Raw genomic sequence first — 11,239 nt, 5'->3', positions numbered from 1 at the left:
ATAACAACTTATTTAAAAGAGGGCGCCATTTATTTCCACGTAATTTTTTTTAATAATGCTTTATTCATGACCATGGATACAAGTCCTTCAGTCGAATACATTTTTATAATGAATTGAATACATAACATAAAAATTAAAACATAAGGAATAAACTATTATATGCGCTTAGACAGTACAATTTTACAATTTCAGTAATAATTCATTAATATACGAGTACGATGTTTCCGTATTTAATTTTGAATTCGTCACTTAATTACATTTTCATGTCTATAGTATTCATTAATTCTTTAATAGTAGTTTATATTAAGATGTTCAGTTATATACAAGCTTCTGATAATGTAATTTAGCTTTTATATTTTTTAAAAGATCAATTTAGCACTTTCTGGTTAAGGTTATTTATTTAGAACAATTATGAATTTTTATCTTGTAACACTGTTACACAGGCATAAAAAAAATATGATAACAAACATGGCGTGATAGAAGCGTCTTCGTATAATTTGTTTATTAGGTCAACGTATCTTTATAAGATATTCGTCTTGGCGGATTATGTCGTCACATACCAGAGGGCGAAATCTCCATGTTAACGTACGGAAAAGGTAACGTTCCGTAAAATAGTGTTATAGTTTGATGATGGGAAAGCTTACCCTCTTGGTACTGGATGTGATGTGGTGATGACAGGAGGTGCCGGGGCGAAGGCGCTCGGCGGTAGACCAGTGTGCGGGTGATATGCAAGCGGCGCCGGCGCGCTACGTGTCAGTGAGCGAGCTGTATTCGACCGACGAGGTGGAGCTGCTTTTAGACGAGATTCGCGAACTGGAGCCCACCAGCTGCCGCGGCGAAGACGTGCAGGTGAGACGACCATGATCTTTTTATATATATGTGGAATGGTGTAAAAAAATCGCCTTCTTTAACATACATGTTGGCGGAGCACCACAGGAAGATCATAGAATAAGCATGTAGTCAGTTTTACATGATATATTTGATATATTGCCAGCCTTGGGGGCACTATTTAATTTCACTAACAACCCCCTTTTAACCAGGAAAGGTGTTTAACTAATAGAGAAATTCAGCTTCTCCACAAAATTCTATGCAACACTCAACTGTTACAATATTGCTATGGTCCTTACAAGTTTGTTGAATTGCAATGAGTAATATTCTTATTTTGTAACTGCTATTTACTATACTAGCTCGCCCTGCGGTTTCACATGCATGAAATTTATAGAATATATTTTATTCTGATGCATAAGCTATATTACTGTAAAGTTTCATCAAGATCCATAAGTAGTTTTTGCATTTAGTGTTTATGTGAAAGAGTAACAAACATCCATCCATACTCACAATGTTTTGCATTTATAATAATACTGGCTACCCACCCCGGCTTTGCACGGGTGTACATGTATTATATATATAAACCTTTCCCTTGAATCACTATGTATTAAAAAAACCTCATGAAAATCTGTTGTGTAGTTTAAAGATATAAGTATACATAGGGACAAACAGCGACTGTGACTTTGTTTTATACCATGTAATGATATGATTAATTTACAAGCCACTAATTTTATAATATCCCTTAAAAATTTGAATAGTGTCATGTAGTCCCATGGTAAGCAGAGCTAGTGTTATGTGTATTAAATTATTGATATAAATACTTAGATTTTATAAATACATATATAATATATATAGGAAACACCCAAACCAATATATACAATTATAAACATTTTTTTTTTTTTTTTTTTCTCTTTTCTTATCTGCAATCAGTCCCGGAACTATGAGCAGATTTTTTGGGTGTGGGATCTAAGAATGGAGTGTCCACCCCAGCGGGCAGTGCATCTACTCCTTAAGCATACTGCAAACATTACACAATGTCGCTTCTTTTTAGTCGCTTGGGGTAAAGTATTTGTAGTAATTGAGCAGCCAGTTGATTCGTGTGGTCACATAGTCGCTTTTTATATTTTTCTTTACAATTGAGGATCTCCTCCTTTACTGTCAGTACGCCAAGTTCCTTGTGAATTTCGTTGTTGGTGATGTACCAAGGGACACCCGATACTGTTCTCAATATAATATTTTGGGCCCTTTGAATGATGTTGATATTTGACTTTGACGCACTTCCCCAAAGTTGTAAGCCGTATGTCCATACAGGTTTTAGAATGGACTTATAAATCAGTAGTTTATTGTCAATAGACAGTTTTGTATTTCGACCCATAAGCCAGTAAAGGTTTTTAAAGCGAATCATTAAGCATTCTCTCTTGGTTTTAATATGTTCCCTCCAATTCAAACGGCGGTCAAGGTGTACTCCAAGATACTTAACATTGTCCTTATGTGGTAGAGCATAATCTCCCAATCGTACTGGTGGACAATTTCCACGTTTTAGAGTAAAGGTGACTTGGACAGATTTTGTAATGCTGGTCTTGACTTTCCATCTTTGCAACCACCCATAGATGTGATCCAGGCCATTCTGGAGAATGGTTGAAGCCATGTCAGGTGTTTTATTACTAGCTAGCAATGCAGTGTCATCCGCAAAGGTGGCTATAGTGACACCTCTCACTTCCGGAATGTCCGCTGTATATATGAGGTATAACATAGGACCGAGAATTGACCCCTGTGGCACTCCAGCTTTGATCTCATAGAATGATGATGTTTCTCCAGATTCCCTTACCTGAAAGAGTCTTTGTAGCAGATAAGATCTTAGTAGGAGGTAATAACTGTGTGACAGGTTATTCCTGATTTTATATAGTAGTCCCTCATGCCATACCCGATCGAACGCTTGCTGTATGTCAATAAAAGCAGCCGAACAGTATTCTTTGTTTTCGAGAGTCATTCGAATTCTATCACAGACCCTGTGAACCTGTTCCACAGTTGAGTGTTGATGCCGGAAACCGAACTGGTGATCAGGAATAATTTTTTTTAAGGGCAAGTTGAGAATGGATTCTTCGCAGAAGTATCTTCTCAAAAAGCTTGGACAAGATTGGAAGGAGGCTAATGGGTCTATAGGATGCGGCTTCCTGAGAAGGTTTTCCAGGTTTGTGTATCATGGTGATGGTTGAGACCTTCCATAGCTCTGGAAAGTGCTGAACTCTTATAATACCATTAAACAGAATGGTTAGGAAAATTACAGCTTTTTTTGGCAATTGGCATAGCACTTCTTTGGTGAGAAGATCAAAACCAGGAGCCTTTTTATCTTTAAGAGACTTTATGGTCCTCCAAAGCTCTCGTACTGTTACAGGCATTGGTGGGAGGTCTAATTGTAGATCTTGGTTTAGGACTGAATTCACATTGTTCTCAAATCCCTCATTAGGTACGTGATTCGGGATGAATACCTCAGATAGGTGTTTGGCAAAAATATTGGCCTTTTCTTTACTTGTTCTAGCCCAGATATTGTTTTCTGTTCTTATGGGAGGCTTGGTTTGTTGTGGTCTTTTAAATGATTTCGTATATTTCCATAATGAGTAATCTGTAGAAACAGTAGGCGTCAGTGCCTCTAATTTTCGCTGTAATGTGTAGTTTTTGTGCTCCTGTATCATTGTTCTTAGTTCCACAATAGCTCTATTTAAAATAGTTTTATCTTCAGCACATCTGCTTCGATGCCACGTACGACGTAAACGACGTTTCTCGAGAATTTTATTTTTTATTTCGAGTGGCCAGTTTGTAAATGCTTCCTGGTATTTTAGATGTGGGGTACTTCTCCAGCAAGCTTCCTGGATCATAGTTGTTATGTATTTAGTACCTTCTTCGATTTCGTTGATAGTCTTTAATGAGATATTCAGCATTAAGTTTTTCTCTATATGTTCTCTGAATGAGTCCCAGTCTGTATTTTTATTACAGATGATTTCTGGTCTTTCCCGAACTATTATGTTAACACTAACAGTTAAGATAACAGGGCTGTGATCAGATGAACTGTCCAGACATGTCTCCGCTTTAAAGTAATGCTGAGACATTCCTTTAATCATAAAAAAATCCAGCAAGTCCGGCATTTTGTGTGGATCAGATGGCCAGTATGTTGGTTCCCCGGTAGAGATGGATGTCAAGTTATTTTTTTCTGCACTTGATTTAAGTTGTCTACCTCTTGTGGTAGTTAATCGAGAGCCCCAGTATGTGTGTTTTGCATTATAATCACCTCCTGCAATAAATCTTCCTCCAAGAGTGCTGTAGAATTGGGAGAAGCTCTCCTCATCTATTTTATGTCTGGGTGGGCAGTATATAGAAGAGATGTTAAAGAAGCCATGCTTGTCTTCCACTGCTACTGTAGTTGCCTGAATATGTTCAGTTTCGTAATTTGCCATTACATGGTGTTTAATAGTTTCTCGGATTACAATTGCAGTTCCACCATGAGAGGTACCATCTGGGTGGTTAGTCAAGTAAGTGCAGTAGCCTTTAAATTTTACATTGCTAAAGTTTGTGCAGTGAGTCTCAGTGATCAGAATTATGTCAAGCTTGTATTCGTTCAGCAGTATAGCTAAGTCGTGTTGGTTTGGAGTCAATCCATTGATGTTCCAGGTTGCTAATCGAAAGACAGTCACTTTGTGAGTTTTTCGACAAGTTTGGCTATGAGCCCCATAAGGGTAGTCATTTGTTGTAAGATTATTTCAAATCGCTCGGCTTGTTTTACGAGTAATTGCTGTATAGTATCATTTATGTGTTTTGGAGGAGAGGATCTAAAAGATTCAGTTATATGTTGGATATCAGTCTTCAATGTATCTGCATAAGTTCGTTTAGTATAGTCAACATTAGCTTGTGGTAGTTTGTGGTCGTCTCTGTGGTCAGTTGTGGCTTTTTGTTTCACTCCTTCACTTACTTGTCTTCTTAATGTTTTTCTAGCAAGGATTTCCTTATATACTTCACACCCCTTGTAATTTGCAGGATGTGGTCCTTGGCAGAGAGCACATAGTGCGGGTGTATTTCGATCCTTTTTGGTACATTCGGAAGTTTTGTGTTGTTGTCCACATTTTACGCATCTGAATGGCCTCATACAATAATTTTTTGTGTGACCATATTGTTGGCATCTCTGACATTGTGTCATCGACCTTCTTTTTTTTGGATCCTCAATTATAACAGATTGGTGGTAAATGTGTTTTATTTCTTTGGCAGCCTTATTTTGTGGTCCAGGTTTGAGAAGGTTGAAGTTGGTTTCTTATCAGGTCCATATCTGGAATTAATTATTTCACCGATAACAGTATTTCCACTGAGTTCTACAGCTTCTTTGATTTCGGTATGTGGGGTGGTGTGATGTAGGTTCTTTATTACAATCCTGCAACATCTTTCTTCCTTTCTATTGAAAGTATGTCCTATTAGACCCTTTTCTCTTACTATCTTTATTAGTTTTTTTATATGTTTCAACATCTTCAATTCAATTATAAACATGAATACAAATGTGTGTGTATGTGAGGAATCAAACTCATGATCATGTGAAGTAAAGCAGTGCACTAAACCTTTTGACGACTGAGGCTGTCATACTTGAATGGCAGCTGAAGAAAAACACAAGTGAAAGAAGGAAAGTACTGATCTAATAAGGGTTTAAGTGCAAGACTGATGATCTTTGCTTTGATATGAACTTGCAGTTTGCATGTGTATATGAGAACAAAATAGATAGGTTTTTTTTTATTAATCTCGGGAGAATTTACACAGCGCCATCTAGACCCAAGTTAAGCTAGCTAAAGCTTGTGTTATGGGTACTAGATAACCGATACATAGTTTTTTTTGTAAATACATACATATTATACATAGAAAACATCCAGACCGATACAAACAATCATACTCATGAATACAAATGTGTGTGCCGTGCAAGGAATTTAACCCGCAACCATTGGTCGTAAAGCGGTGAGCTAGACCACTGAAGTCATCATACTTGTTAACATTTGTATTGAGCATAGAATTTTATAAATGCTTTGATAAGTTGAATGGTTTAAGAACACATTACTAGGGTGGACATGTTCCATTAAAAAAATTAGAATGATAAAGTGTTCTTGAGATTTGTTTCAATATTTTCAGTTCAAGGTTTTGGTTAATTTAATTTTATAGCTATTCTGGAACTCAATACCTTTTTCTTTGTCTAAAATGCAACACTGTTTTGTATATATAATTTTTAATTTAATTAAATAGTTATTCACATTAAACCTTTTTGCAATATTATCATATATTCTGTTGAGTTGTTAAATTGTAAACGACCCTAAATAATGGGATTTATCCCATTATTTAGGGTCATGAATCAAAATGAATGAGCAATTAAAGCCCCATATTGTTTTAAAAAATATATTGTTCGTTCTAATAACTACTGTCACCAAATGGAACTTTGAGTCTGAATTAAGTATTTACAAAACATGTATTGAATAATAATTTTGCAAGTATTTTTAAATACATTTTTTTAAACATATGTTGGGATATGTAAAGGTTTAATTTAAATATAATAAATGTAAATATACTTGATTTGAATTTAAAGATTACATAAACTTAAAAATATAAGTTTATGTAATCTTTAAATAACTTTAAATATAATAGTAGATTTTTTTCATATTATGTATAGCTGAATCGTCCATGTAGAAACTTGTCTGTTGATCATTCTTTAATATAATGTCTGCTATACTCGACATCGTCAGTTCATACTGGAACTGTTCCTATGGGTAGTTTACTAACGAGGGGTGTGTGTGTGGTCGCAGGACTTCGAGATCGCGGGCAGCGGGTGCGGCGCGGCGGCCGGGGGCGGGGGCGGGGGCGGGGGGCGGTCGCCGGCCGGCACGGAGGCCACGGAGGCCACGGAGCGGTCCTGGGACTCGCACGCGCACTACCGCCGCCAGCCGCCGCCGCGCCCGCGCCCGCTCGCGCCGCTCTACTGCCGCCTGCGACACCTGCGCTCGCTGCGCGGCGCCTGCACGCTGCTGCTGGTGGTGAGTACCGGCCGCGGCCCGCACGGAGGCCACGGAGGCCACGGAGCGGTCCTGGGACTCGCACGCGCACTACCGCCGCCAGCCGCCGCCGCGCCCGCGCCCGCTCGCGCCGCTCTACTGCCGCCTGCGACACCTGCGCTCGCTGCGCGGCGCCTGCACGCTGCTGCTGGTGGTGAGTACCGGCCGCGGCCCGCACGGAGGCCACGGAGGCCACGGAGCGGTCCTGGGACTCGCACGCGCACTACCGCCGCCAGCCGCCGCCGCGCCCGCGCCCGCTCGCGCCGCTCTACTGCCGCCTGCGACACCTGCGCTCGCTGCGCGGCGCCTGCACGCTGCTGCTGGTGGTGAGTACCGGCCGCGGCCCGCACGGAGGCCACGGAGGCCACGGAGCGGTCCTGGGACTCGCACGCGCACTACCGCCGCCAGCCGCCGCCGCGCCCGCGCCCGCTCGCGCCGCTCTACTGCCGCCTGCGACACCTGCGCTCGCTGCGCGGCGCCTGCACGCTGCTGCTGGTGGTGAGTACCGGCCGCGGCCCGCACGGAGGCCACGGAGGCCACGGAGCGGTCCTGGGACTCGCACGCGCACTACCGCCGCCAGCCGCCGCCGCGCCCGCGCCCGCTCGCGCCGCTCTACTGCCGCCTGCGACACCTGCGCTCGCTGCGCGGCGCCTGCACGCTGCTGCTGGTGGTGAGTACCGGCCGCGGCCCGCACGGAGGCCACGGATCGCGAATGATAGGATGTTGATCCCGATGAAGTTAGACCAGGTAGGTTATTGTTAGAAGTTCACCAAGAATTAACCGTTGAGGTGAGGATTTTTAAGGGAATGGTGAATGGTTAGCACGGGCTACTATTCCATACACACAGTTGACGTTCTCGCTGCTCGTACCGATCGATTTACATCATCTTTTCTTATGTGATCAAATAAAAATAGTACTCACTCTCTCACTCCCGATGTCCGTGTTTAAAGTCTCTTACAAAATTGCATCTTTGAAGTGAAGAGTGAATAAGTAGTGTTAGAGGTAGGTGTACTAGGTCAGGCGTTATCATCGGCAGGCGTGCTGCGCGGGCTCGTGCGGGTGCGTGTGGGGCGCGGCGGGGCTGCGGGCGGCGCAGCTGCCGCTGGCGGCGCGCGTGCAGCTGCTGCAGCTGGCGGCGCTGTCGTCGCTGCTGCTGCACGGCGTGCTGCTGGCCATGCACGTGTCGGGGCTGCAGGCGCTGCTGCCGCTGGACTGGGCGCGGCTGGGCGCGTGGACCAGCGCCTGCAGCGGCGCGGCGCTGGCCGCCGGCGCCGCGCTCGTGCTGCACGCCGTGCTGGCCGCGCCCGAGTACCGCTGGGCGCCCGCGCACCTCGCTCGGCTGCTGCTCTCCGCCTCCGTGAGTCATACGTTTTATTATTCCTTGACGGCCTCGACCGTCTAACCGTTTAGCCCACCGCATTACTTTCAATCTGTCGCGACTCGTAATCCACGCACATAGAAAAAAATTGCTGATCGTTTGTATCGGTCTGGGTATTTTCTATGTATTTATAGAAAAAAATATATTGAAGTATTTATATCGGTTCTCTAGTTCCTATAACATAAGCTCTACTTAGCTCGAGTCTCGATGGCGCTATGTGAATTGTCCAGGATTTTATTGATCTCGCTCGTGAATTGTAGTCTAAGATATACATCAATACATACCGCCGCACTCAGAGACTTTTAATGATTACTTTAAAGATTTCAGTTAATGATTGATTAGTAATAGTATTGCTTTTACACGACACGTTCTTTCATACGCGATCTAGAGCTCATTCAAAGTGATATTAACCTGCTTGCTAGGCCTAACTGATTGATTACATTTTACTATTTTTGTACGGTTCGTGTTAATTAACTTTATATTTATTTTAAGACATGTTTAACATTTATAAATTGTCCATAACTATGTCTTTACTCCATAATCGGATGTTAACAATTTTGCAATAATATTTAATTATTACAAAAAATTGGACGCCGCAATGCGCGAACCGGTGGCGCGCGGTCACTCTCGTTCTCTTAGTGTACATTTACATGTTAATTTTTAAGCATATTCGCACGTGAATGAGCTCGTCCGTGTAAAGGCAGGTAATGTAAGGCACGTCTCCGAGTGCGGGCGGGAGAGCAGCAGCTATCGCACAGACTACCTGCGAGTGAGATGAGAGTGGTGTGCGTCCGCAGGGCCTGGGGCTGGGCGGCGCGTGCGCGTCGGGTGCGTTGGTGGCTGCGGGCGCGCGCGCCATGTGCGGCGCGCGGGGGGCGCGGGGGGCGTGGGGCGCGCGGGGGGCGCGGGGGTCGCGGGGGTCGCGGGCGTCGCCGTCGCCGCGCGCCTCGTACCGCGCCGTGCCGCCGGCGCCCGCGCCGCTGCCGTCCACGTCGCGCGACGACCCGTTATAGTGGCCCCCGCCGCCCCCGCCGCCCCCGCCGCCCCCGTGCCCCCGCAGGCCCCGTCGCCGCGTTCCCATACTGTGATCTCTCGTTCGACGCGTGACGTGTCGCCTGTCCGAGTGCGAGGTCGAGTCCGATGCGCCGTGAGTACGAGTGAACGATCGAGATGTGAGTGGTTGTACGAAATAGTCGCTCGCTCCGAAGCCTGACGGTACGGGGTTACCGATGTCTATGATGTCTAAGCGAGTCTATTTCGGAGAGCGCTATGACCAAATTGTTAATATTGTGAAAGCTGACCGTTAACGCAATCGTATTGAAATTGAAGCGAAATCACACGTAGTAGATCACATCTATTATATTTACTCTTCCAAGTATTTTATTTGTTTATCTATATATTTTCAACTAATGCACCCACACTCGTTTCGAATCGATTATGTGGAGAGTATTCACGTTTGGATTTCGTTTTGATTGCGTCAATGATTGGCTTGTCGATATCGTTCATTATATGGACTTGTAGCCGGTAAATAACATTCTATGTAGAATGAGATATGTTCTGTAGTCTCCGCTCGCGCGGCGGGAAGCGGTCGTGAGTTTGCGACGTAACTTTACGCGAGTCTGATCTTGATGCTAGTCCTTTTTATTAGATTTAATAAACGTTCGTTCGTATATTTAATTCCGCGCAATTTCTCGAATAGTTCGTTGCACGTGCAGCCGCCGGTGCGCGTCCGTTCGTTTGTTTCTCTGTCCCGTTTTCCTATTCGTCCAATTTGTATAAGTTTCAGGAATATTTACACACTATTAGATATTTACTATTGAAATGTATATTATACAAATGTCAAGGGTACGTTTCTACGTTAGACGAATATAATGGTGTTAAGTAATAACTGTTGTCTAGGGACGGACTCGAAGGCGTGGCGCTAGCGCACACGAGCCGCGCTGTCTATATCTACTATATGCACGTAGTAACGCGATATCCGTAAATTATGGCACATGATCATGATCTTCAAGCCTGGGGAACCAGGAGAATCGTAGGACCGATCGTCGTGGAGATCTTTGGGGTAGGCTTTCGTTCAGCAGTGGACGTCTTCCGGGCTGAAATGACACCCTTCCCCAGTTTTAACACCAGCTGTGTTCACGTTGTGAATCTCTCCTAGTGTAGAGTCACAATTTGATTTCACAATAATACAAATTAAACATGTTTTTATACCGCTGAATTAGAACTTTAGATCTTCGTTAAGAGTTAAAATTTCGTATTTTAATACATATTAGAAATAGACATAATCTTTATTCAAATAAACTCCGAATAAGCACCTTTGAATAGTCATATTTTTGATTATACTATTCATTCGGAACGCACACTCATCACAAGAAGAATAAGTAAGAAACTTGTGTGTTACTCTTTTGAATAGATGCTTTTTTTATATATGAATAATTACACAATAACAAGTAAGAGACATGCGATAATCAATATAGAAATCGTTACGTACTCATTCTTAGTGCAATCAGATAATATTGTCAGCGCTTTATTAGGTGATGAAATGTTACATCACGATTTTTAGGACCCCTTCCCACTTCTTTCATCCCTTACGTTCAACCCGCGTTCTTAAATTGTGTCATGATTTACGTCCCGTAAGTGCGTGCCGTACGCTCCCGTGACGTCACAGTGCGTCGCCGCTCACGTGCGCGTCGCCACGTGCTCGTAGTCCGAGTTAATTTCGACGTGACGCTTGTAATGGATCAAATTGTTTGCATGATATATATAATGATGTTCATAAGCGAAATATAGGTAGTAAGTAAAGTTCGATTGTATTAAGAATTGTTATAGGAGATAATTTTATACTGTCTGGTCTGTCGTACACGCTCCCCGAGCTTAGAACTTGGTACAGTTGTTCATGTTCACCGCGGACCGTGTGGACTATACTCATTCCAATATTTATTCGCATTTATTGCACTATATATAC

The 11,239-nt window shown here is 43.2% G+C and overlaps 1 protein-coding gene across 1 annotated transcript; it reads left to right on the top strand.

The window, feature by feature from the left end:
• Positions 1–447: 447 nt before the first annotated feature.
• Positions 448–9,287, top strand: LOC131844020 (uncharacterized). Its single transcript, XM_059192805.1, has 5 exons — positions 448–596; positions 679–849; positions 6,651–6,878; positions 7,933–8,253; positions 9,072–9,287. Exons 2-5 carry the CDS (start codon positions 727–729, stop codon positions 9,285–9,287), a joined length of 888 nt encoding a protein of 295 aa, XP_059048788.1. The 5' UTR covers positions 448–596; positions 679–726.
• The last annotated feature ends 1,952 nt before the right edge of the window (positions 9,288–11,239 follow it).

The sequence above is a fragment of the Achroia grisella genome, unplaced genomic scaffold (assembly GCF_030625045.1).
Source record: "Achroia grisella isolate CSIRO2021 unplaced genomic scaffold, CSIRO_AGI_Agris_v1 utg3654, whole genome shotgun sequence".
NCBI lineage: Eukaryota > Metazoa > Arthropoda > Insecta > Lepidoptera > Pyralidae > Achroia > Achroia grisella.
Note: the sequence above shows the minus strand (reverse complement) of the source record. Positions and strands in the feature narration are given on the sequence as shown.